This window comes from Moschus berezovskii, chromosome 27 (genome assembly GCF_049115385.1).
Source record: "Moschus berezovskii isolate FMDL1 chromosome 27, NW_MosBer_1.0, whole genome shotgun sequence".
Lineage (NCBI taxonomy): Eukaryota > Metazoa > Chordata > Mammalia > Artiodactyla > Moschidae > Moschus > Moschus berezovskii.
Window position 1 is genome coordinate 15470875 of NC_142486.1, and position 27590 is coordinate 15498464.

The window sequence follows — 27590 nt, forward strand, 5'->3', positions numbered from 1 at the left end:
AGTAATTCTCTCTTCTGCTTTCTGGTAGTTAAGAGTTTGTTACTTGTGACCGAAAGAATGAACTAATCTACAGTGCCATTATGGGTCTATTTCCCATCTGTCTTTATGCCTGTGTGTGGGCTATGAAGGAAGACAATTACAATGCTGCTGAGAGGAGCCAGCCTTTCCACTCCATCCTCAGCTGAACTTTCAACATTACTGTCTTTCATAGGTCCCAAACCACTGACTGCCTTCTCTTTCACTAAGAAAACAGGGTGTCAAATAAGAACTCCCTTAACATTCCACTCTATATTGTCACTCCAAAAGTTCTGTGTGATCACTTGTTCTTACTTGCTGTCAGGGGAGGCCCCTCCTACAGTGCTTCCCAATACAGGTATGCCTGGATTTCCTCTACTTCTGCCCCCTCATGGACTTTGCTCCATCTATTATTCTCTAAGTTTTATAGTTGCCAGTCTTTTTTTTTTTCTTTTGAGGTACAAACATACCTTTAAAAAAACAATTCATTATTTATTTGGCTAAACCAGGTTTTAGTTGTGGCATGCAGGCTCTAGTTCCTGGACCAGGGGTTGAACCTGGGACCCCTACACTGGGAGTGGAGTCTTGACCCCTGGACCACCAGGGAAATCTTAGTTTCAGAGTCTCTTTTCTGGAACATACATACCAACCTATAAACATGCTAAAATCTGTCTTTAAAAACAATAAATTTCCCTTGGCCTCTGTTCTAATCTCCTATTTTCAGCTAAATTTCTTGAAACAGTATACATTTACTGTATCCACTATGTTTATTCTTTGGCCCATTGCAATAGTATTCTAGCCACTTTGTTGAGCATCTGTGATGTGCCGTGTACTGTGTTAAGCACTTTATATACATTCCTGTCTGTAGTTCGTACAAGAACTCCATAAAGCCAGTGTTAGGAAATGCTCCTCCTTGGGGCTCTCATGTTGCTACACATCTTGCTGAGTATGCAAAAATGCAAGGCCCTGCCTTCAACAAATTCTCAGATTTGTGCCAATTCCAAAGCTGGAGCCTTTTGATAGGAGGTTGGGTCCCCGTGATGAAGGACCTTGTTACATTGGCAGAGACATGCTGTAAGTCTTCCTACTCTTTACCAAATATACCTGCACCCGTTTACCAGGGTGGCTGGGCATGGGAGAAGGAAAGTAACTAGAATTTTCAGGGTTCTAATTCTTAAGAGATCCAAACGAGAGAAATTTTATTAAATAAGAGAAAATGTTCTTCCAGAAATTAATGGTTATGATTAGTTGATTTGCAACAAAGGTGCCAAGATAATTCAAGTCTCAATCTTTTCAACAAATGGTCCTGGGACATCGTGAGAAAGAAGTTGGACCTCTAATCATATACAAAAATTAACTCAAAATGAACCCCAGAACTAAATGTAAAAGCTATAAAACTTCGAAGGAAACAGAAGTATGTTTGTGATTCTGGATTAGGCAATGGTTACTAAGTTATGACATCAAAAGCACAAGTGATAAAAGAAAAAACTGATTGATCATCAAAATCAAAATTTTGGGGGAATTTCCTGGTGGTCCAGTGGTTAGGACTTTAGTGCTTTCACTGCCATGGCCTGGGTTCAATCACTGGTTGGGGAACTAAGATCCTGTGAGCCATGCAGCACAGCCAAAAAACCCAAAATTTTAAAAACCACTTTGTGCTTCAAAGGACACCTTGAAGAGAGTGAAAATCCGTAGACTGGGAGAAAGTATTTGCAAATCACAGATCTGAAAAAGAATTGCATCCAGCATATGTTTCGAAAACTTTACACTGATACCAAAGACAGGCAAAGACACTACAAAAAAATTACCAATATCCTTTGTGAATATTGACATAGAAATCTTGAACAAAATAAGAGCAAACCAAAGCAGTACATTGAAAAGTTTATATACCCTGAACAAGTGGGATTTATTCCTGGAATTTGAGAATGTGTTAATAGACAAAAATTAATCAATGTGATATGTCACCTTAATAGAATGAAGGAAACAAAATCATCTCAATGCAATAAAAGAATGACAAAATTCCACATCTTTGCACAATAAAAACACTTAATGAACAAGAAACAGAAGGAAACTATGATAAAAGCCATACATGAAAAAGCCACGGCTAATAACATACTCAGTGGTGAAAGACTAAAAGTTTTTCCCCTAGAATTAGGAACAATGTCTGCTTTTGCCACTTCTAGTAAATATTATATTAGAGGTTCCAGGCAAAGCAAGTAGGCAAGAAGAAGAAATAGGCATTCAAATTAGGAAGAAGTAAAATTATCTCCATTCACTGACAACATGATCTTATAACTAGAAAACCCTGAAGATTACATACACTAAGAGCTAATAAATGAATTCAGCAAAGTTTCAAGATACAAAAGCAACACACAAAAATGAGTTGCAATGAACAATCCAAAAAGATAAGAAAACAACTCCATTTACAATAGCATAAAAAGAATATTTAGGATAACCCCGAATCAAAGTCTCAACGGTGATGAAGCTTTGAAACTAGAGAGGTGGTGGTAATACAACATTGTGACTGCACTAAATCCTACCTGATTGTACTCTTTAAAATGGTTAATCATGTTTTGTCCAGGCAATACCCAGCTTGCTTCTCTTTCTCTTTTCCTCTCAACATTTTACTTTTAGAATTTTTCAGTGAACACCTGTATACTCATCACCTAATTTCTACCCATTAACATTTTACTATTCTATTCTTTACTATTCTTTATTACATAACTACCCATCTTTCTACCAGTCCATTTTATTTTCTGATGCATTTCAAAGACATTGTCATCATCAGTACACTTCGCCCCTAAACATTTCAGCATGCATGTCATCAACTAGAGCTCAGTATCTGTTTTACATATTTTTGAGTCAAACTTACATAAAATGCACACATTTTAAGTGTATTTTGCTGAGTGTTGACAAAGGCACCCATCTGTCTAACCCAACCCCCTATTAAGATACAGAACATTACCATCATCCTAGAAATTTCCCTCAGGCCCTTTCTTAGTCAATCCCAACCACACTCCACCAGAGACAACTACTGCTGTAATTTTGTCCCAACCATACATTCATTTTCCATTATATAAAACTTCATATAGTTGGTATCACAGAACATGTATTCTTTTGTCTAAGGCTTCTGTCATTCAGCATGATATCTTTGAGAACTTCTCTTTTAGACCTCCAATTTTTGAATTCAGAGCTAGGAGGATGCTCCCAGACCCATTAAAAAAAGCAGAACTATATGTGCTGAAATTGAGCAATTCACAAAATATATAAAGTGAAAGGGGGAAAGAAAGCAAAGAGGTGTGATTCATATGGTACTTGTGAAAAAAAAAAAAGATGTAAGCTTTTATATGCTTAAAATAACTCAGGAAGGACACAAGAAACTGGTTATAGAAGTTGCCTAAAGGGATGGGAAAAACACTAGAGATTTCTTTGGTAAAAAACTGAAGCCTAATAGACATACAAATAAGTTCACATATCACAAGTGTACAGCTCAATTTTCACAAACTGAATACAACTGAGTAACCAGCACTTAAAACAGGAATCAGAAACTGTCAGCACCCTAGCTAGAAACAAAAAAGGTAACCCTCTATCACAGTTCTTTTGGTGGGGCTATGCTGGGTCCTCCACGCTCTGTGGGATTTCTCTAGTTGTGGTGTATAGGGGCCACTCTCTAGTTGCCATGCTCAGATCTCTCATTGGAGTGGCCTCCCTTGTTGCGGAGCACAGGTTTCAGGGCACACAGGGTCCAGTAGTTGCAGCTCCCAGGCTCTGGAGCACAAGCTGAATAGTTGTGGGCTTAGTCGCTCCAAGGTATGTGGGATCTTCCTGGCCCAGGGATCGAACCTGTGATTCTTGCATTGGAAAGCGGATTCTTTACACTGAGCCACCAGGAAGCCCACTTCTGTTGTTTATACTCTCGTTTTTTTGGCCATGAGGCAAGTGGGATCTTCTGATATTTTAACTTGTGTCTTGGTGTGGGTCTCTTTGGGGACATCTTGTTTGGGACTCACTGCTTTCTGGACCTGGTTGTCTGGTTTCTTTACCAAATTAGGGACGTTTTAAGCCATCATCTCTTCAAATAGGTTTTCTGTCCCTTTCTCTCTCCTCCTTCTGGGACCTCTCTAATGTGAATGTTCATCTGCTTGATGTTCCCTCAATGGTCCCTTAAACTATCCTCATTTTTGTTTTGTTTCCTTTTCTTCTATAATTGAGATTTTACTGGCTGTTCTGAGCATCAGTGCACAGCTGTTTCATTTGTACACAATTCTTAAGGTACATACTAAAAATCTAAAACAATCATTTAGTTGTGATTCTTTTCTGTGACTTTCCAGCTTGAAATTTAGAGGCAAGTTTTCCTTAACAGGATGTGCTTAGTCGCTCAGTTGTGTCCGATTCTTTGCAACCCCATGGCTCCTCTGTCCGTGGCGGTTCTCCAGGCAGGAATACTGGAGTGAGTGGCCTATCGCTTCTCCAGGGGATCTTCCCGCCCCAGGAATTGAACCAGGGTCCCCTGCATTGCAGGCAGATTCTTTACCAACTGAGCTATCTTGGAAGCCCCCTCTACACTCTAAACACTCTTAAGTTTCTCTAACACAAATTTTCCTATCGGGAGTTTACTAATATCTAACTCTTGACATTTATAGAAGAAATGCCACATCTAAATTTGCCACTATGCAAAAAAAGTTCATTGAATGGCATTTAATGCATTGAACTCATAAAATGACTTGCTGTCATTTTGTCACAAGAAAAATGCTATCACCAGTAAGAGTGTTCCTGACTTAGGAGGCAGCAGCAAATGAGTCACCTTGGAACATGATTTTCCATAAATGATAAGTTACGATAACCGTAAAACCCTATTATCATAGTGTACTTACATGTATACATTTACTGACGATATATGATATAAACAATATACTACATGCACAATATACTATAACTGAAGTACTAAACTATCTCCACCCAGGGGAAAAACAGTACCTCATCAACAATGGTAAAAAAAGAATAAGTAGAAGCACAATTACACTAAAAAAAAACCATTAAGGCTCCTTCCATCCTTATGTTCCATGAAAAATACAACCCAATGATACTGCAAAAATGATAAATATAATCTAAAACTAATCAAATTCTGATGAACAACATTCTCGCACTAATCTTAAAGATAGGATTGCTTTTATCACTTAGATTTCTTAAGATTTCAAGAGGAATAATGACACTACATGTAATGATCAAGAGTTCAGTCCAAAAAGAAGATGAAGGACTGATGCTAAAGCTGAAACTGCAACACTTTGGCCACCTCATGCAACGAGTTGACTCACTGGAAAAGACTCTGATGCTGGGAAAGATTGGGGGTGGGAGGAGAAGGGGACGACCGAGAATGAGATGGCTGGATGGCATCACCAACTCTGTGGACATAAGTTTGAGTGAACTCCGGGAGTTGGTGATGACCAGGGAGGCCTGGCGTGCTGTGATTCATGGGGTTGCGGAGAGTCGGACACGACTGAGCGACTGAACTGAACTGAACAATTATAAATATATATGTACCAACACGGCTCTGGATGGAGGTTCATGACATTGTACAGGAGACAGGGATCAAGACCATCCCCAAGAAAAAGAAATGCAAAAAAGCAAAATGGCTGTCTGAGGAGGACTTATAAATAGCTGTGAAAAGAACAGAAGTGAAAAGCAAAGGAGAAAAGGAAAGATATACCCATCTGAATGCAGAGTTCCAAAGAATAGCAAGGAGAGATAAGAAAGCCTTCCTCAGCGATCAATGCAAAGAAATAGAGGAAAACAACAGAATAGGAAAGACTAGAGATCTCTTTGAGAAAATCAGAGACACCAAGGGAACATTTCATGCAAAGATGGGCTCAATAAAGGACAGAAATGGTGTGGACCTAACAGAAGCAGAAGATATTAAGAAGGGGTGGCAAGAATACACAGAACTGTACAAAGAAGATCTTCACGACCCAGATAATCACTATGGTGTGATCCCTCACCTAGAGCCAGACATCCTGGAATGTGAAGTGGGCCTTAGGAAGCATCACTACGAACAAAGCTAGTGGAGGTGATGGAATTCCAGTTGAGCTATTTTAAAGCCTAAAAGATGATGCTGTGAAAGTGCTGCACTCAATATGCCAGCAAATTTGGAAAACTCAGCAGTGGCCACAGGACTGGAAAATGTCAGTTTTCATTCCAATCCCAAGGAAAGGCAATGCCAAAGAATGCTCAAACTACCGCACAGTTACACTCATCTCACATGCTAGTAATGTTCAAAATTCTCCAAGCCAGGCTTCAGCAATACGTGAATCGTGAACTTCCAGATGTTCAAGCTGGTTTTAGAAAAGGCAGAGGAACCAGAGATCAAATTGCCAACATCTGCTGGATCATGGAAAAAGCAAGAGAGTTCCAGAAAAACATCTGCTTTATTGACTATGCCAAAGCCTTTGACTGTGTGGATCACAATAAACCGGAAAATTTCTTAAAGAGATGGGAATACCAGACCACCTGATCTGCCTCTTGAGAAATCTGTATGCAGGTCAAGAAGCAACAGTTAGCACTGGACGTGGAACAACAGACTGGTTCCAAATAAGAAAAGGAGTACGTCAAGGCTGTATATTGTCACCCTGCTTATTTAACTTATATGCAGAGTACATCATGAGAAACGCTGGGCTGGAAGAAGCACAAGCTGGAATCAAGATTGCCGGGAGAAATATCAATAACCTCAGATATGCAGATGACACCACTCTTATGGCAGAAAGTGAAGAACTAAAGAGCCTCTTGATGAGAGTGAAAGAGGAGAGTGAAAAAGTTGGCTTAGAGCTCAACTTTCAAAAAAAAAGATCATGGCATCTGGTCCCATCACTTCATGGCAAATAGATGAGGAAACAGTGGCTGACTTTATTTTTTGGGTTCCAAAATCACTGCAGATGGTGACTGCAGTCATGAAATTAAAAGACGCTTACTCCTTGGAAGGAAAGTTATGACCAAACTAGACAGTATATTAAAAAGCAGAGATATCACTTTGCCAACAAAGGTCCATCTAGTCAAGGCTATGGTTTTTCCAGTGGTCATGTATGGATGTGAGAATTGGACCATAAAGAAAGCTGAGCACTGAAGAATTGATGCTTTTGAACTGTGGTGTTGGAGAAGACTCTTGAGAGTCCCTGGGACTGCAAGGAGATCCTACCAGTCCATCCTAAAGGAGATCAGTCCTGGGTGTTCATTGGAAGGACTGATGTTGAAGCTGAAACTCCAATACTTTGGCCACCTGATGCGAAGAGCTGACTCATTGAAAAGACCGTGATACTGGGAAAGATTGAAGGCAGGAGGAGAAGGGGACGACAGAGGATGAGATGGTTGGATGGCATCACCAACTCAATGGACATGAGTTTGGGTAAACTCTGGGGCTTGGTGATGGACAGGGAGGCCTGGCGTGCTGCAGTTCATGGGGTCACAAAGAATCGGACACGACTGAGTGACTGAACTGAATGGATTTCCCACATGGTTTAATGGGTAAAGAACCTCCCTGCCAATCAATGCAGGAGACACAGGAGATTAGGGTTTGATCCCTGGGTCAGGAAGATTCCCTGGAGGAGGGCAGGACAATTCACTCCAGCATTCTCGCCTGGAGAATCCCATGGACAGAGGAGCCTGGCGGGTCACAGTCAATGGGATCACAAAGAGTCCAATACAACCAGAGCGACTGAGCACGCACAAACGCGTGCACCCAACAAAGGAGCACCTCAGTGTGTAAGGCAAATACTAACAACCAAAAAGGGAGAAATCGACACAATAATACACAATAATAGTGGGGGACTTGACTACCCCACTTTCACCAATGGACAGATCACCCAGACAAAAAATGAATAAGGAAACAGGCCTTCTGTGACACTTTAGAAGAGCAGGACTTAAAAGACAAGAGCATTTCATCCCAAAGCAGCAGACTACACATTCCTCCCAAGTGCACAAGAAACATTCTCCAGGACTGACCACATGGTGCACCACAAGGTGAGCTTTGGTAAATTTAAGAAAATTGAAATCATACCAAGCATCTTTTCTGATCACAATGCTATAAGATTAGATATAAACTACAAGGAAAAAACTCTAAAAAACACAAGCACATGGTGGCTAATCAGTATGCTACTAAACAATCAATGGATTTCACTGAAGAAATCAAAAAGGAAATAAAAAAAATACCTAGAGATAAATGAAAATTAAAGTACAGGGTCCAAAACCTATGGGATGCAGCCAAAGCTGTTCTAAGAGGCAGGTTTACAGAAGTACAACCTTACTTCAAGAAACAAAGAGAAAAATCAAATAAACAACCTAAACTTACACCTAAAACAACTAGAGAAAGATGAAAAAACAAAACCTAAAGTTAGTAGAAGGAAAGAAATAAAAAAGATCAGAGCAGAAATAAATGAAATAGAGACAAAATAAGTGCAAAGATCAACGACACTAAAAGCTGGTTCTCTGAAATGATGAACAAAATTGATAAACCTTTAGCCAGACTCATCAAGAAAAAAGGGAGAGAACTCAAATCAATAAAATTAGAGACGAAAATGGAGACGTTACAGCTGACTCCACAGAAATACCAAGGATCCTAAGAGACTACTACGAGCACCTATATGACCAATTAGTTTCCAAAATTTACAAACATCTTATGACATCTAAGAGTTAAAATGAACAACCCACTCAAAAAATGGGCAGAAGACCTAAGCAGAGATTTCTCCAAAGATGACACACAGATGGGCAACAGGCACATGAAAAGATGCTCAACATCGCTAATGATTAGAGAAATGCAAATCAAAACTACAATGAGGTTATCACCTCACATCAGCCAGAATGGCTATCATCAAAAAACCCACAAACAATAAATACTGGAGAGGGTGTGGAGAGAAGGGAACCCTCCTACACTGTTGGTGGGAATGTAAATTGGTGTAGCCACTATGGAGAACAGTATGGAGGTTCCTTAAAAAACTAAAAACAGAGCTACCATATGACTCTGCAATCCCACTCATGGGCATATCTCCAGAGAAAAACATGATCTGAAAAGATGCATGCACTGCAATGTTCACTGCAGCACTGTTTAAACAGCTAAGACATGGAAGCAGAGGAAGCAACCTAAATGTCCATTGACAGAAGGCTGGATAAAGTAGATGTGGTACATATATACAATAGAATATTACTTAACAGGATACACCTACCAATATCTTCAAATGTTGATATGTTGTTACATCATAAGTCCCACTAATTCACAATTTAGTATCATATACATTTTCAAGTTTTTCAAGTGTTCCTAGCACATTAACAAAGTTACTAGGAAAACTGGACTACCATGACCCAAGATGTTACAGAGTGCACAAAATTCTGACCAGAGAGCCAAGATCAAGGAGTGGTTTGCTTTGGGAAACAATTCTACCCAAAAACAACAGGGAAAGAGAAGAAACTTAAAGTGTTCAGTGAGACTGTCCTGGCAGTCCAGTGGCTAAGACTCCATGCTCCCAACACAGGGGGCATGGGTTTGATCCCTGGTCAGGGAACTAAGATCCTTCACGCTGTGTGTCACAGCCAAAAAAGAAAAAAGTGTTTAAGACATTAAATGCACTACTGACTCCAAGTTGCCATTTAATATGCTTTGAATCATAGGATATAAAAGCTAACCCATCTATGGAATATTAAGACGACACCAAACACAATCAAAACTTCCCAAATTCAATATCATAGTATTTTCTGGTTGTACCGAAAAAAAAAAACAAAAAACCAACCAGCAAATAATTTCAACTCTTAAAAGTATTTACAGCAGCAACATGGAGGGACCTAGAGATTGTCAAACTGAATAATGTCAAAGACAAATATCATGTGACGTCACTTTTATGTGGAATCTTAAAAAATGGTCCAAATCAACTTACAAAACAGAGTCACAGATGTAGAAAATAACTGTATGATCACCGGGGGGTGGGGGGGGAGGGATAAATTGGGATTGGCAAAGACACTGACTATGTATCAAACAAAGACCTACTGTATAGCACAGTATACTGCATAGCACAGGGAACGCCACTCAGTACTCTGGTTTAGGCCTATACAGGAAAAGAATCTAAAGAGTGGATATATGTATACCTAATTCACTTTGCTGTGCATCTGAAACTAACACAACAGTGTAAATCAACTATGCTCCAATTAAAAAAAAAGGGCTTGCACTTTAAAAATGAAGTAGAATTTCTACCTTCTTAAAAATACTACTGGAGCTACTAAAAAACTTTGCATTTACAAAATAATCGATAAAAATATTCCTCTGGATTGTATGAGAAGGTAGACAGGGACCACTGATAGACTAGGGTGTGTGATATTAATCACAAGTAACTTCTTTCTTTCCTTGTTTTCAGTCTCTCCATCTGATGCAGGTAAATCTTTAGTCTCTTGGGTGGCCATTTCCACCTGTTTTCCCTTTGCTCCCTTTTTCCCTTTTGTATCTGAAGATTCATCCCTTCCTGTTGCCTTCTTTGGCTTTGTTTCCACTTTGGCAGGAGTAGGTTTAGTTGACAGCCTCCCAGGTCTCCTCCTTCCCCACCCCTGATGAGGAGCTGACTTTCCTCTGGGGCACCCTGGCAGCAGAGTGGGCACGTGCTGGCAGTGGGGAGAGGAGTCTGGAAGCTGGTCTGCCTGCCCATGGCTGCTCCTTCCTCTGCCGGAGCAGCTGGGACAACTCATGGGCCCTATTCTTGGTTTTTTTGTTTTATTCTCTTTCCTTTTTGCTGTTCTGATTGAGTGACTTTTATGGGTCTGGGTCCCACCTCTGACTTCCTGCTGGTGTATTTTGATGTCAGTAAATGAATTCAAAAGTTCTAAATTGTTCTTTTTTATAGTTTCTAGCCCTTTGCTGAAGGAGGCTTGCAACTTGCCTAGGCTTTTGGTGATTCTCTCATCAAATTCATCCAGTTTTCTACTGAGTCTGATGAACATCTTTACAAGTGTCATTCTGAATTCTTTATCTGATAAGTTTCTTATCTCCTCTTCATTCAGTTGTTTTTCTGAGAGATCCTCATGTTTGAAAGATATTCTTTGAAAGACATTCTGTAGTTCCTTCATTTTGCCTAACTCTGTGTTTTTTCCTTGAAAGAGTGGCCTTATCGGGTCCAGTAGGAGGTGTCCTACAGGGTCCAGTGGTGCAATCTCCCCTGGTCAACAAAGCCAGGCGTCCCAGAGTTTCCCCTGCGTGGGTTGTGTGTGCCTCCTGTGATGGATGGACAGCAGTTGTTGCAGCTGTGTTGGTGGGTGAGGTTGGTCCCCAGACAGACTTGGCTGTGACTGCTGCAGATGGCTTTAGTAGGTCAAGCTGGTCCCTCTCCCAAATGTCTATGGGCCCTGGATGAAACTGCTGCGGGGAGGGGTTGCTGGTGCGCAGGCCTGGCCTCTTGAATTCTCAGGGGAAAGCAGGGGCAGGGCAGGTGGTGTTAGTTAGGCTGATGCAGACGGATAGAAATGGTGCTCAGCAGTACCAGGCCAGCTATGTGGAAAGAAAGTAAAAACAAATGCCGTCTGCCAGCACTTCCGTCCCTAAAGTTCCACTGGACCCCTGCCCCTCTGGTGCATACCCTGAAATTAGTCAATAAGTCAGTGACTCTCCTTCTTGTATGGGCCCAGGCACTTTTCAAGCTGCTGCCTCTGTGATGGACTTTGGAGCGAGCTTCTTTGTGAGTCCTTTAAAAGTGGAGTCTCTTCTCTTTCCTACAGCCCCTGGGCTCCCCGAGATGAAAGCCCTGCTGATTTTCAAAGTCAGCTGTTATGGGCGCTCAGCTTCCCAGCGCAGGTCCCCCAGGCTGGGGAGCCTGATGTGGGACCTGGACCCCTGCTCTTCAGGGGTACCTCGGCAGTTGTGATATCTCTCCTGTTTGTGCGTTGCCCCACAGGAGTGTGTGAGGGTGGTTCTCACTAGACCAGGACTCTGCGCTTCTTACCTTTCTCAATGTGGCCTTTCCTTTATACCCTTAGTTGTAGAAAATCTGTCTGCTACTCTTCAGGTCAGTTCTCAGAGGCAGCGGTTCTATATGTGGTTGTAGTTTTGGTGTGTTCTCCACCAGCTTGATATGAAACTGAAAAAAAAAATTTTAAGAGATGGTCTGCTTCATTCCCCAGTGTTATTAATCATTTATGAGCTGTAATTTGAACACAGGTTTTCAGATCGAGGCCTGTCCAGTTAGTGTTATAACTACAATAACTATAAGCTCCTACTTATTGAGTACTTACTTTGTGCAAGGTGCTATCCTAAGCACTTGGCTGAACTTAAGTTCAACCTAAACGAGGGCTAGAAAAGGACTCTGGATCCAGCTCTGCTGCCCCTTGAGCAATCACTTGCCCCGTCGCTTAGTTTCAGTGTCTGTAAAAGAGGAGACATCTGAGACCTTGGAGTATGGGCCAGATCAAATACCGGTTAGGAACCTATTTCCACAGCCCAAGGAGCCAGCCCTGCCCGAGTACCAGGGCACAGCGTTGGGATAGGCCTCCCTCCACTCCCTTACCTCCAGAACTCGCCTCAATCTTGCCCTTGGGCTTTTACCCACCTCCAGTTCTCTAATACCCTCAAGAGATCTCAAGAGAGTAGCAGAAAGGAGTTACCTTTACTCTGTCAGTACCTTTACTCTCTTAGATGCCAGATCCAGAAAAGCCAGATCGAGAGCGATCCCACGGTCTTTCAATGCCGACCACCTTCAGCTCTGCCGTTACTGTACTCTCGGCCTTTTAAACAAACCACCCCGGAGAGTCCAATCCGAGTCCTCACGGCGACCCGCGCTGTCCAATCAACGCACGTTATCTATAGCCAGGGTTAAGCCTTCCGGTTTGTCTCCTGGTATGTAGAGGACAGATTGAAAAAGGCCCGGATGTTGACGTCAGCGAGGCGCCATCCTAGTTAAGGGCAGGCCTGTGGGCCCTTCTGGTCTTTTTCTTGAGGCCGGGCGGAAACAGCTATCAGCATTTCCACATTTCCCAGAAGCCTCTCTGCGAAGCACAGAAGAGTTTCCCGTGGTGCTGCCCCCGGTCCCGTTGAAGGTGGCAGATGTTCCCTGTGAGGCCGGGACCCAGCAGACGAGGGAAATTAACCGAGGGGCCGGGAGGTTCGGCGGCTGTGGCGGTCTACTTCTCCCCGGAGGAGTGGGGGTGTCTTGCGGCCTGCGCAGAGGGTCATGAACTTGGACATGATGCTGGAGACGTACAGCCTCCTGACCGCGCTCCTTGCGGCCCCGGCGGCCCAGCGAGGACGCAGTACTTTGTGGGAGAGAAGGACTGATGTGCCCAGAGGCGAGTGGGTTGGAAGTGTAGGGTACTGGGCAAGGGTCCTCAGCTCTCGGGTTCTCAACGGAGCCCGGTGTTTCCCTTTGAAGTGAAAGTCGCTCAGTTGTGTCCGACTCTGCGACCCCATAGACAACTATACAGGCCATGGAATTTGAAGTGCGTTGGGTAGCTCTTTCCTTCTCCAGGGGATCGTCCCAACCCAACGGTCGAACCTAGATCTCCCGGATCGCAGGCAGATTCTTTACCAGCTGAGCCACAGGGACGCTTTTAGGAGGTAGTTGAGACTCCACATCTGCTTCTGCCCCTTGGTGGAAGGCGAGGTGCCGGCTCAGGATCCAGATCTCAGCTGCTGTTAGCAGAGACGAGAGAAAGATAAACGCCTCCCCTACTGCGATCCTTTGCACACATTTCCTTCTCCAGAGCCCCTCCGTGTCTCTCTGAACCTCATCTCCAGAAAGCTTCCTTTCTCACTGCACAGTGGCCCAAATGGGTGAAAGTCGCTCAGTATTGTCCGACTCTTTGCAACCCTATGGACTGTGTCCATGGAGTTCTCCAGGCCAGAATACTGGAATGGGTAGCCTTCCCTTCTCCAGGGGATCTTCCCAACCCAGGGATCGAACCCAGGTCTCCTACGTTGCAGGCGGATTGTTTACCAGCTGAGCCACAAGGGCAGTCCAACTGGAGAGGGTAGTTTAGCTCTTCTCTAGGGGATCTTCCCGACCCAGTAATTGAACCGGGGTCTTCTGCGTTGCAGGCGGATTCTTTACCAACTGAGCTATCAGGGAAGCCCTGATATCACGGAAGCTATTGGGGAAGCACAGTGGCCCAAGAGAACACCTAAATTGGGACTAGTAGCACTCTTGGGCGGAGAAGGCAATGGCACCCCACTCCAGTACTCTTGCCTGGAAAATCCCATGGACAGAGGAGCCTGGAAGGCTGCAGTCCATGGGGTCGCTGAGGGTCGGACACGACTGAGCGACTTCACTTTCACTTCACTTTCATGCATTGGAGAAGGAAATGGCAACCCATTCCAGTGTTCTTGCCTGGAGAATCCCAGGGACGGGAGCCTGGTGGGCTGCCGTCTATGGGGTCGCACAGAGTGGGACACGACTGAAGTGATTTAGCAGCAGCAGCAGCACTCTTGGGACTGAGTTGCTGCCATCTCTTAGGAGGGCACCTTAAGCCACCTGCTCTTAGTGTTCAGCCTGAAGGCTGAACCCATTTCCTTTTTTTGTTTAACTTTTTATTTTGTAGTGGCTCAGGTGGTAAAGAATCTGCCTGCAACGCAGGAGTCCCAGGTTTGATCCCTGGGTCAAGAAGATGCCTGGAGAAGGGAATGACTACTAACTCCAGTATTCTTGCCTGGAGAATTCCATGTATTGAGGAGCCTGGCAGGCTACAGTCCAAGGGGTCACAAACAGTGGGACACAATTGAGCGACTAACACTTTCAGTTTCATAGCAGATTAACAATGTTGTGATAGTTTCAGATGTACAGTAAAGGGACTCAGCCATACATATACATGTATCCGTGCGTGCCTGCTAAGTCACTTCAGTCGTGTCTGATTCTTTGCGACCCTATGGACCATAGCCCCACCCCCAGGTTCCTCTGTCCAAGGGATTCTCAATGGATAGGGTTTCCATGCCCTCTTCCAGGGGATCGAACCAGCCTCTCTTACATCTCCTGCACTGGCAGGTAGGTTCTTTACCACTAGCTCCACCTGGGAAGCCCCTAAGTGTATCCATTCTCCTTCAAACTTCCCTCCCGTCTAGGCTGCTACATAACCTGGAGGAGAGTTCCCTGTGCTACACAGTAGGTCTGTCTTGGTTATCCATTCTAAATACAGCAGTTGTACCCATTTTCTGAGGCTCCTGCTCACACGTGGAAACTAATTCACCTAACTGGCTTTTCTTTCTGGATTATTTCCTCCCTTAGAGTGTTCTGCTTTCTGAACTGCAGCTGGAAAAATGCTGGGGATTTATTTTTTAAGAAGGGGCTTTCTCTAGTTGCGGAGAGCTGGGGCTACTCTCAAGTTGCAGTGGGAGGACTTCTCATTGCGGTGGCTCCTTTTGTTGTGGAGCATGGATTCTAGGGCGCAAGGGCTTCAGTAGCTGCAGCACATGGACTCAGCAGCTGTGACTTGAGGGCTTCATTGCTCCACAGCTTGTGGAATCCTCTCAGACCAGGGATCAAACCACTGTCCCCTGCATTGGTAGGCGTGGATTCTTAACCACGTCCAGGGACATCCTGCCTTAAGTAGATTACTCAACATTTCTGAGCCTTAGTTGTCTCACTTGCAAAATAAGGCCAATGTCAACTTCACAGAGTTGTCTGAGATAAAATGTGAAGGCATCTAGGCATATCTTTATGATTTGAAGAGTGAATAGCAGCAGAGCTGCCTTTTCAACATTTTAGTGTGAACGTTTTTCAACATTTCTAGAGCTTAGAGAATTTTAAAGTAAGACTCCTCTGGTGGTCCAGTGGTTAAGGATCCACTTTCCCATCCAGGGAACTCCCAGTTGATCCCTGGTTGAGAAACTAAGATCCCACATGCCACAGAGCAACTAAGCCAGAGCGCTGCAACTACTGAGCCCAGGAGCCAGAACTAGAGAGTCTGCTGCTAAGTCGCTTCAGTCGTGTCCGACTCTGTGCGACCCCATAGACGGCAGCCCACCAGGCTCCCTCATCCCTGGGATTCTCCAGGCAAGAACACTGGAGTAGGTTGCCATTTTCTTTTCCGATGCATGAAAGTGAAAAGTGAAAGTGAAGTTGCTCAGTCGTGTCCGACCCTTAGCGACCCCATGGACCGCAGCCTACCAGGCTCTTCCGCCCATGGGATTTTCCAGGCAAGAGTACTGGTGTGGGTTGCCATTGCCTTCTTCGAGAGTCTATGCACTGCAAAGAAAGATCCTCAATGACGCAATGAAGATCTCGCATGCCACAACCAATACTCAACACAGACAAATAAGTGAAGAATTTTACGGTAAACACTCATATGTTCATCATGGTGTGGTTGCGCCAATGACACAGGCAGGAGCTTAGTTTCCCAACCAGGGATCCAACCCGGGCCCCCTTGCATTAGAAGCGGGGAGTCTTAACCACTGGACCACCAGGGAAGTCATTGCATTAATTTTTAAAAGTCATGCACATTATTTCGTAAAAACTTGAACCGAAATTTAGGATGGGAGGGTGCTCAAGAGGGAGATTATATATATATTTATGGCTGATAGCCTTTATTGCACAGCAAAACCCAACACATTATAACGCATTTTTCCTCCAATTAAATACACACACACAGATAACTTAAAACTTCTTAATTCCAGCTTCACCAAGCACCTTCCTACGTCAACTCCAGTCCAGAGACCAAGAGAGCCGAGCCGCTGGTGCAGGGAGTCTAGTGGGCCCCGCGGCGGGGGAAAGAGAGTAAACCTGTCCGTGGCCTCTACCTCGGCGACCCCCAGGGTTAGGACAGGTGTGTGCGTCTTTACGCAGCAGCCAGGACCCGCTTCCGGATCCGCGGTCGGGAAGTGTGGGGGCCGCTGGGGACACAGCCCAGGGCTCCACAAACGCCGAGGTCCTTAGTGGGTTCCACAGCCGGCTCGCCGAAACTTCCGGGCGAAAACGCCCCCGCAACCCCTGTCTCGCGGCACAGCCGCTTCCTGCTGTCGCGGCCAATCACCCGCCGCTGTGCGACGCGGGCCGGGGGAGTGCTGGACGGCCCGGGGCCCTCCATCTTTCTTGAAGGCAAGAAAACTACACTTTGCCTTCCAGTCCCTTGAAAGCCCACCTGCACAGCCATTGTACTTAAGGGCAAGTGAAAGATGAGAAGCCAGACAGACGCCATGTTTGATACGGTCAAATGACGGCGCCCTTAAGGGCAGACAGTGAGAATTGAAGCCACGAGGTCGCCATATTTTCTGGAGGCACCTTCCGGGTCCCTTAACTCTGGTGTCTGTGTCCAAGCTGCCATGAAGTGAATAAACACCGAGGAGGTCTATTTGTCCCCATCAGAATCCCGAATCCCAGCCCTGCCACTTCGGTTCCCTTGGCTGCGTACGGAAGCCGAGGCTGGGCGGGGCCTCGGGCGCGGGAGCCCTTCTTGTGGACGACGAGAGCTGAGGCCGGGCGCGGGGACCAGGCGGCCGCTGCTCGGGGCTGGGAGGCCCCATGGCGCCGCCCCCGGCCCCGCTCCTGGTGCTGAGACCGGGGGAGACCGGGCCTGGTTGCAAGAAGCCCTTGGCCGTGAGGTTCGCGGACGTGGCCGTGTACTTCTCCCCGGAGGAGTGGGGGTGTCTGCAGCCCGCGCAGAGAGCCCTGTACCGGGACGTGATGCGGGAGACCTACGGCCACCTGGGCGCGCTCGGTGAGGCCCCGGGTCAGAGCCCCGCTCCTGCTTCACTGGGGTTCACAGGGGAGATCAAATAAGGACCCAGAGGATTGTAAGCCTTAACCCCGCCCTATCCCACCAACAGCACCAGCCACCTCCCATCCCTAGCGCTTCAGGCACCCGCTCGGGAGTCCTTCCATCCCGCATCCACTTCCTTCTGGAAGGCGCACTGCAGACCCAGTCCAGATTGATTTGAGGAGATGCCCTCACCCTGACGCGGGGGGCGCCGTCTTCCCAGGGCAGCCTCTCAGGCCAGCACCATGATCCCTGTTCTCTCCCAGGATTCCCAGGCCCCAAACCAGCCCTCATCTCTTGGATGGAACAGGAGAGTGAGGCTTGGAGCCCCGCCGCCCAGGATCCTGAGGAGGGGGAAAGCCTGGGAGGAGCTCTGAGAGGTGAGGGATGGTCCCAGGTCTGCCCTGCCTGGCGTTCCAGAGCTTCCTGTCTAGCAGTGTTTCCTTTCAGATCCCCACCTCCGGCACCCCTAAAGGAATGAAAGAGCCAACCGATGTTGGATACTAGCTAAGGAAAAAAGGCAGACCTGATACAAAGTTTTCAGAACTTGGGACAACTTGAGACCAGAATAAGAATCAGGAGCCCAGACTCCCTCTTCTAGAAATGCTGCTCTTTCTCTCATTTTCAGGAACAACTAAAACTCCCTAAGAGGTTAAGAACCTGCCTGCCAATACAGGAGACACAAGAGACAGGGGTTGGATACCTGGGTGGGGAAGGTCCCCTAGAGGAGGAAATGGCCACCCACTCCAGTATTCTTGCCTGGAGAATACCATGGACAGAGGAGCCTGGTGGGCTACAGTCCATGGGGTCTCAGAGTTGGACACAACCGAAGCAACTTAGCATACAAAAATGAAAACAGCTTCAGGTCTGCCTTTTACATTCCTCAAGCAAGACAAAGTGGTACAAGAGAAAATATCCAGTAATTGACAGCTTGGCTCTTCACTCCCCACTGGCCCTCACCAGAATGCTCACCAGCAAATGTCTTTCCTCCTCTGTAAATGTCTTAACCCTAGCAAAAAAAATTGAGAAACCATAAAAATAATAGCTACTGCTTATTAAGCATTTACTAAGTGATGCTTCTACTCATTTAATCCTCCCAACAACCCTGTGAAGTAAAGAAAGCATTATAATTCCCGTTTGACACATGAGGAACCAAGGCCCACCTAAGAGATTTGGTCCCTGCTTATGGTTTTTCAAAGCCTGTGTGTTATTCACTGGGCAGTACCTTTCTGGCACTTCCCTGAGGAAAAGCATCCTATAACCTGAGACAATATAAGCAAATGTGTTTTAAAAAGGAACTTGATTCCTGTTTCCTAGGAGCTACCCCCAACAAAAAGGAAGAGGAACCCGAAGCAGAACTAGGAGCCAAAGCACCGAGAAAGAATCCTGGGAAGGAGAGCCCTGAGGAACTGGTTAAACACAACCCTGGCACGACCGTCAGCAAAACCTCGGCCAGAGCACAGCCACCCAGACAAGCTGCCTGGGACCAGGGTGCAGGTGCTCAGCCCCCGGCCCCCGTACCCAGCGCCGATGCTCAGGCCAGCCAGCGGCGCCACGTGTGTGCAGACTGTGGCCGGCGCTTCACCTACCCCTCGCTGCTGGTCAGCCACCGGCGCATGCACTCGGGTGAGCGGCCGTTCCCCTGCCCCGAGTGTGGCATGCGCTTCAAGAGGAAGTTCGCCGTGGAAGCCCACCAGTGGATCCACCGCTCCTGCTCTGGGGGGCGGCGGGGCCGGAGGCCCGGGATCCGGGCTGTGCCTCGGGCCCCGGTCCGAGGTGACCGGGACCCTCCAGTGCTATTCCGGCACTACCCTGATATCTTTGAGGAGTGCGGGTGAGCGGCTTTCGCTGGCAGGGTTTGAGCCTGACCTCGGTGCTGAGGACTCACTGGGTCCCCAGGGAGGCTCCTGAGTCAGGGCTTTGGGACCCACAGTTCATCCCTTGGGCTTTCCTCAAGGATCCCTCAAGTTTCTAAGCTTGTAAAAAGAGAAGTGCCTGTAAAGAGTGAAATAGATTAAACTCAACACCCCCTCTCCCCTCCATCTTAAAAATGAAAGTGAGATGCTGGACTTTTCTCAAAGTGTTATCTCAGTGGCAGGTGCGACTAAGATCAAAACTGTCTACAAAAATCCCCACTGCTTATCTGCAGCAGAGGTAAATGCCGAGGGGAACTAAGGCTAAGGAGGAGGCCTCAGACGGAGGGCCTGGTCAAGCCCTAGGTAACTGAACCAACAGGAGGCCCAGGCAGTGAAGTGGGTGGAAGTGTACAGAAGCACCAGATGCAGACCTCATCTCTATAGCTTGTTCTCAAGGCACAGCTGGTAAGTCACCCACCCTCCCTGAGCCTCAGCTCCCTCATCTGTAAAATGAGGATCATATCTACCTCAAAAGGTTACTGTGAAGACTGACATTGTAACAAGATAATATGTGTTGCAGAGTAAATGTGCAATAAACATTTGTTGAAAGAGTGAAAATGACTATTGATATTTTCCACTTCAGACCATGAAAAGAAGTCTGCTAAGGAGGCAGGGATGGGTATCAATGGCTGTGTTTCCAGATGAGTCAACCGAGGCTCCAAGTTTCACAGCTGCAAGGCAGCAAAGCTGGAAACTGGCACTGCCCACATATTTCTACTACTTCCTATGAGCAGTCAGATCTGGGCAGAACACAGATCAGGGGCTCAGATAGGAAGGAGTGAAGTGAGGGAGCCAGCCTTGCCTGTCGGGCAGTCTCAGCAGGAAAGTGAGAACCCCACCATGGCCAGAGACCTTTCACTGAGAAAGGGCAATCAAGGGACTTCCCTGGTGGTCCAGTGGGACTTTGCCTTCCATTGCAGGGGACTCGGATTCAATTCCTGGTGGAGGAACTAAAATCCCACATGCCTTGTGGCCAAAAATCCAAAACATAAAACAGAAGCAGTGTTGTAACAAATTCAATAAAGACTTTAAAAATGATCTAAATAAAGAAAAATTTCTTCAAAGTGGAAAAAAGTCAACATTCAGTGATCATACTGAATGACTTCTGTTGGAGACACTGCCAGGTGATAAGGGAATCCCAAGATGAGGAAGGCTGATTTCCCTCATTCAGCAACACCATCTGAAGCCTCTGTGGAGTTTTGTGTAGGGCTCCAGGGACACACTGATTCGGGTCCAACATTGAAAAGATTGATTGGGGCTGTAATGGAGGAGTCCAGAGGCACCACCATCCTGGTTGGTGATAAGCCAGGAAATGCAACTTGGAAGAAAAGGAGTGGTTGTGCTTCCCATAGCATTATGTAAGAAATGGTTGTAGTGAGATTTTTCAGGCAGAGGAAATAGCGATGGAGGCTTGTTTCCTAGAAAGGATAAAAGATGGACACAGTGTGGAGTAGAGGTTAAAAGCATGGGCTCTGGAGTCAGACTGTCTGCCTTCAGATCCTGACTCAGCTGCTTTATAACTTTGAACTTGGGCAAGTCACTTCTTGCTCCAAGTCACCTCTCTATGCCTTACTTTCTTCATCTATAAAACCGGATAATAATAGCATCGGCCTCATAAGACTGCTGTAATGATTAAATGAGATAATACAGGATGACACCTTGTACATTAGAGTTTAACAAACACTGGTTATTGTTGTTATTCAAATACAACACAAAACAGTATGTGAGCAGGACCAAGAGGAGACATGGGCAGGTCTTCTGAATCAAGGAAGTCTTCCAAGAGGAGGTACTTCCAACTGTCCTTGAAGGATGAGAAAGATTTCAACCAGGATGGGCATGTATAGGGAATGATCAGCAGCTCCACTTGATTGAAACATAAAGACTGAAAGTAAAGAATAATGGATACCAGATGCAGCCGAGAAGCGGAACCCATCGGGGAGGACCACAGATCCTAGTGAGAGATCTTGAGGTTCACCTGTAGGCACTGAGGAGCCATAGAAAGTCCCTGAGTAGGAGCAGAGCTCGTGGTGTCAGAAACTGTCAGAAAATGTCTTTGTCTGGACTTCCCTGGTGGTCCAGTGGTTAAGACTCCAACTTTCCAATTCAGGGGCCGAGGGATTGACCCCCGGTCAGGGAACTAAGATCCCACATGCCCTGTGGTACAGCCAAATTAATATATATATATATATATATATGTCTTTGTCAAACAGTGTGCAGTGTGAACCATGAGAGGAGCCGGGGCATGAGACATGAGATATCTGCTGGGCATCTGCTCCCAGGTAGAAGCAATTAATAGCAGGACCAAGCTAGAAAGCAAGACTTTTTTTTTGCAGTTACCCTTGTCTGCTGACCTTGGAACTGGAAAGAAAGGTATTCCTGAGACTTCTGTCATAGAACCTGCATGGTTCAGTGAACTGACCAACATGAGCTGTGAACAAGTAACTCCCAGAGGTTTCAAGCGTGGAGAGCTGCAGCAAGGGAGCCCAAGCACTGGGGGAGGGTGTGAAGGTCCAGGGATGACCAGTACTGGGTGGGGTGAGTTACAGGGGGGCGCAGGGGGAGCACTGAGAGGGGGAGCCACCAAAGAGGGGGGTAGCAGAACCAGACATAATAGGGTGAGCAGAACTGCCCAGGTCTGTACTTAGCATAGAGCAAGTGCCGTCTACTCTTTCTTGTTTATCCAGTTAAACATATCTACGAAGCATTGAACATGTACCGTAACTCCCAAGCACTCAAAGGACATGCTCATTTCCCGTGACTTGACCCCTAAGCACAACCCTATTATGTACTTTTGGTAAAGAATCCACCTGCAATGCAGGAAACCCTGATTCGATTCCTGGGTCGGGAAGATCTCCTGGAGAAGGGCTAGGCTACCCACTCCAGTATTCTTGGGCTTTTCTTGTGGCTTAGCTGGTACAGAATCTGCCTGCAATGAGGGAGACCTGGGTTCAATCCCTGGGTTGGGAAGATCCCCTGGAGGAGGAAATGGCAACCCACTCCAGTATTCTGGCCTGGAGAATTCCTTTGACTACACAGTCCATGGGGTTGAAAACAGTTGGATACAACTGAGCAACTTTCACTTTTACTTTTTCTATTATGTACTTTTAATATTTAGGGTCCATGTTGATGTTTGACAGAAAACAACAAAATTCTGTAAAGCAGTTATCCTTCAATTAAGAAATAAATTAATTAAAAAAATATTTCAGTTCAGTTCAGTCACTCAGTCGTGTCCAACTCTTTGTGACCCCATGGACTGTAGTATACCAGGCTTCCCTGTCCATCACCAACTTCCAGAGTTTACCCAAACTCATGTCCATGGAGTCAGTGATGGCATCCAACAATCTCATCCTCTGTCCGCCCCTTCTCCTCCTGCCCCCAGCCCCTCCCAGCATCAGAATCTTTTCCAATGAGTCAGTTCTTCACATCAGGTGGCCAAAGTACTGGAGCTTCAGCTCAGCATTAGTCCTTCCAATTAATATTCAGGACTGATTTCCTTCAGGATGGACTTGTTTGATTTTGCAGTCCAAGGAACTCTCAAGAGTCTTCTCCAACACCACAGTTCAAAAGCATCAATTCTTCAGCACTCAGCTTTCTTTATAGTCCAACTCTCACATCCATACATGATTACTGTAGCTTTGACTAGACAGATCTTTGTTGGCAAAATAATGTCTCTACTTTTTAATATGCTGCCTAGTTTGGTCATAGCTTTTCTTCCAAGGAGCAAGCATCTTTTAAAATAATGGCTGCAGTCACCATCTTCAGTGATTTTGGAGCCCCCAAAAATAAAGTCAGCCACTGTTTCCACTGTTTCCCCATCTATTTGCCATGAAGTGATGGGACCAGATGACATAATCTTAGTTTTCTGAATGTTGAGCTTTAAGCCATTTTTTTCACTCTCCTCTGTCACTTTCACCAAGAGGCTCTTTAGTTCTTCTTCACTTTCTGCCATAAGTGTGGTGTCATCGGCATATCTGAGGTTATTGATATTTCTCCCGGCAATCTTGATTCCAGTTTGTGCTTCATCCAGCCCAGAATTTCTCATGATGTACTCTACATATAAATTAAATAAGCAAGGTGACAATATACAGCCTTGATGTACTCCTTTTCCTACTTGGAACCAGTCTGTTTTTCCATGTCCAGTTCTAACTGTTGCTTCCTGACCTGCATACAGGATTCTCAAGAGGCAGGTCAGGTGGTCTGCTATTCCCATCTCTAAGAATTTTTCACAGTTTGTTGTGATCCACCCAGTCAAAGGCTTTGGCATAGTCAATAAAGCAGATGTAGATGTTTTTCTGGAACTCTTGCTTTTTCTATGATCCAAAAGATGTTGGCAATTTGATCTCTGGTGCCTCTGCCTTTTCTAAAACCTGCTTGAACATCTGGGAGTTCACGGTTCACATATTGCTGAAGCCTGGCTTGGAGAATTTTGAGCATGACTTTACTCGCGTGTGAGATTAGTGCAATTGTGCAGTAGTTTGAGCATTCATTGGCATTGCCTTTCTTTGGGATTGGAATGAAGACTGACCTTTTCCAGTCCTGTGGCCACTGCTGAGTTTTCCAAATTTGCTGGCATATTGAGTGCAGCACCGGCGCAGACGCGAGAGGCGGCGGCCCCGGCGGCGCTAGCCCCGGCGCAACCGACCACGCAAAGAGGCCTGGCCGTGAGGAGCTACCCCACGCCTGAGGCCAGGGCCGGCGGAGGAGATGAGCTACCCCACGTCCAACAGGCGGTGGCTGCGCGGGCGTAGGAGGGCCGAGAGGAGCTACTCCACGTTCAAGGTCAGGAGGGGCGGCCTTGAGGAGATACCCCTCCTCCAAGGTAAGGTACAGCGGCTGCACTTTGCTGGAGCGGCTGTGAAGAGATTTTCCACGACCAAGGTAAGAGAAACCCAAATAAGACGGTAGGTATTGCAAGGGGGCATCAGAGGGCAGACACACTGAAATCATAATCACAGGAAACTAGTTGATCTGATCACATGGACCACAGCCGAATGTGGTCCACTGGAGAAGGGAATGGCAAACCACTTCAGTATACTTGCCTTGAGAACCCCATGAACAGTAGCAAAGGGCAAAATGATAGGATACTGAATGAGGAATTCCCCAGGTCGGTAGGTGCCCAGTATGCTACTGGAGCTCAGTGGAGAAGTAACTCTAGAAGGAATAAATGGATGGAGCAAAAGCAAAACCAATACCCAGTTGTGGATGTGACCGATGATAGAAGCAAGGTCTGGTGCTGTAGAGAGCAATATTGCATAGGAACCTGGAATGTTAGGTCCATGAATCAAGGCAAATTGGAAGTGGTCAAACAGGAGATGGCAAGAGTGAACGTTGACATTCTAGGAATCAGTGAACTAAAATGGACTGGAATGGGAGAATTTAACTCAGATGACCATTATATCTACTACTGTGGGCAGGAATCCCTTAGAAGAAATGGAGTAGCCATCATGGTCAACAAAAGAGTCCGAAATGCAGTACTTGGATGCAGTCTTAAAAACGACAGAATGATTTCTGTTCGTTTCCAAGGCAAACCATTCAATATTACAGTAATCCAGGCCTATGCCCCAACCAGTAACGCTGAAGAAGCCGAAGTTGAACGGTTCTATGAAGACCTCCAAGACCTTTTAGAACTAACACCCAAAAAAGATGTCCTTTTCATTATAGGGGACTGGAATGCAAAAGTAGGAAGTCAAGAAACACCTGGAGTAACAGGCAAATTTGGCCTTGGAGCACGGAATGAAACAGGGCAAAGGCTAATAGAGTTTTGTCAAGAGAACACACTGGTCATAGCAAACACCCTCTTCCAACAACACAAGAGAAGACTCTACACATGGACATCACCAGATGGTCAATATCAAAATCAGATTGATTATATTCTTTGCAGCCAAAGATGGAGAAGCTCTATACAGTTAGCACAAACAAGACCAGGAGCTGACTGTGGCTCAGATCATGAACTCCTTATTGCCAAATTCAGACTTAAATTGAAGAAAGTAGGGAAAACCACTAGACCATTCAGATATGACCTCAATCAAATCCCTTATGATTATACAGTGGAAGTGAGAAATAGATTTAAGGGACTAGATCTGATAGATAGAGTGCCTGATGAACTCTGGACGGAGGTTCATGACATTGTAAAGGAGACAGGGACCAAGACCATCCCCATGGAAAAGAAATGCAAAAAAGCAAAATGGCTGTCTGAGGAGGCCTTACAAATAGCTGTGAAAAGAAGAGAAGCGAAAAGCAAAGGAGAAAAGGAAAGATATAAGCATCTGAATGCAGAGTTCCAAAGAATAGCAAGGAGAGATAAGAAAGCCTTCCTCAGCAATCAATGCAAAGAAATAGAGGAAAACAACAGAAAAGGAAAAACAAGCGATCTCTTCAAGAAAATTAGAGATTCCAAGGGAACATTTCATGCAAAGACAGGCTCGATAAAGGACAGAAATGGTATGGACCTAACAGAAGCAGAAGATATTAAGAAGAGGTGGCAAGAATACACAGAAGAACTATACAAAAAAGATCTTCACGACCAAGATAGTCACAATAACGTGATCACAGACCTAAAGCCAGACATCTTGGAATGTGAAGTCAAGTGGGCCTTAGAAAGCATCACTAGGAACAAAGCTAGTGGTGGTGATGGAATTCCAGTTGAGCTATTTCAAATCTTGAAAGATGATGCTGTGAAAGTGCTGCACTCAATATGCCAGCAAATTTGGAAAACTCAGCAGTGGCCACAGGACTGGAAAAGGTCAGTCTTCATTCCAATCCCAAAGAAAGGGAATGCCAAAGAATGCTCAAACTACCGCACAATTGCACTCATCTCACACGCTAGTAAAGTCATGCTCAAAATTCTCCAAGCCAGGCTTCAGCAATATGTGAACCGTGAACTCCCAGATGTTCAAGCAGGTTTTAGAAAAGGCAGAGGCACCAGAGATCAAATTGCCAACATCCGCTGGATCATGGAGAAAGCAAGAGAGTTCCAGAAAAACATCTATTTCTGCTTCATTCACTATGCCAAAGCCTTTGACTGTGTGGATCACAATAAACTGTGGAACATTCTGAAAGAGATGGGAATAGCAGACCACCTGACCTGCCTCTTGAGAATCCTGTATGCAGGTCAGGAAGCAACAGTCAGAACTGTACATGGAACAGACTGGTTCCAAATAGGAAAAGGAGTGTGTCAAGGCTGTATATTGTCACCTTGCTTGTTTAACTTATATGCAGAGTACATCATGAGGAACTCTGGGCTGGAAGAAGCACAAGCTGGAATCAAGATTGCTGGGAGAAATATCAATAATCTCAGATATGCTGATGACACTACCCTTATGGCAGAAAATGAAGAGGAACTCAAAAGCCTCTTGATGAAAGTGAAAGAGGAGAGTGAAAAGGTTGGCTTGAAGCTCAACATTCAGAAAACAAAGATCATGGCATCTGGTCCCATCACTTCATGGGAAATAGATGGAAAAACAGTGGAAACAGTGTCAGACTTTATGTTTTTGGGCTCCAAAATCACTGCAGATGCTGATTGCAGCCATGAAATTAAAAGACACTTACTCCTTGGAAGGAAAGTTATGACCAACCTTGATAATATATGAAAAAGCAGAGACATTACTTTGCCAACAAAGGTCCGTCTAGTCAAGGCTATGGTTTTTCCTGTGGTCATGTATGGATGTGAGAGCTGGACTGTGAAGAAAGCTAATCACCGAAGAATTGATGCTTTTGAACTGTGGTGTTGGAGAAGACTCTTGAAAGTCCCTTGTACCGCAAGGAGATCCAACCATTCTAAGGGAGATCGATCCTGGGTGTTCATTGGAAGGACTGATGCTAAAGCTGAAACTGCAATACTTTGGCCACCTCATGCGACGAGTTGACTCACTGGAAAAGTCTCTGATGCTGGGAAAGGTTGGGGGCGGGAGGAGAAGGGGACGACCGAGAATGAGATGGCTGGATGGCATCACCGACTGGATGGACATG

The 27590-nt window shown here is 45.6% G+C and overlaps 1 protein-coding gene and 1 long non-coding RNA gene across 4 annotated transcripts; one reads left to right on the forward strand and one right to left on the reverse strand.

Moving 5' to 3' along the window:
• Positions 1-1186: 1186 nt before the first annotated feature.
• Positions 1187-12876, reverse strand: LOC129545537 (uncharacterized). Of its 2 annotated transcripts, none has more exons than XR_008683725.2 (3): positions 12648-12876; positions 12262-12391; positions 1187-12107 (listed from the first exon to the last, which is right to left on the reverse strand). It is a non-coding gene; the product is annotated as an uncharacterized LOC129545537 (long non-coding RNA). The 2 variants fall into 2 exon arrangements; XR_008683724.2 differs by having other exon boundaries at positions 12631-12874.
• A 4300-nt stretch (positions 12877-17176) lies between these two features.
• ZNF688 (zinc finger protein 688) lies at positions 17177-20541 on the forward strand. 2 transcript variants are annotated; one of them, XM_055409863.2, is made up of 3 exons: positions 17178-17667; positions 17973-18086; positions 19024-20322. In XM_055409863.2, the coding sequence occupies exons 1-3, from the start codon at positions 17472-17474 to the stop codon at positions 19542-19544; spliced, it is 831 nt and encodes a 276-aa protein (XP_055265838.1). In that variant the 5' UTR covers positions 17178-17471; the 3' UTR covers positions 19545-20322. The 2 variants fall into 2 exon arrangements, with proteins under 2 accessions (XP_055265839.1, XP_055265838.1); XM_055409864.2 differs by lacking the exon at positions 17973-18086 and having other exon boundaries at positions 17177-17667; positions 19024-20541.
• The last annotated feature ends 7049 nt before the right edge of the window (positions 20542-27590 follow it).

Bases quoted from the DNA above. Each gene is read 5' to 3' on its own strand.
- ZNF688 (XM_055409863.2), top strand. From the start codon at position 17,472: ATGGCGCCGCCCCCGGCCCCGCTCCTGGTGCTGAGACCGGGGGAGACC. The intron at 17,668-17,972 runs GTGAGGCCCCGG...GTTCTCTCCCAG, and splicing joins CGGCCACCTGGGCGCGCTCG to GATTCCCAGGCCCCAAACCA. The intron at 18,087-19,023 runs GTGAGGGATGGT...CCTGTTTCCTAG, and splicing joins CCTGGGAGGAGCTCTGAGAG to GAGCTACCCCCAACAAAAAG.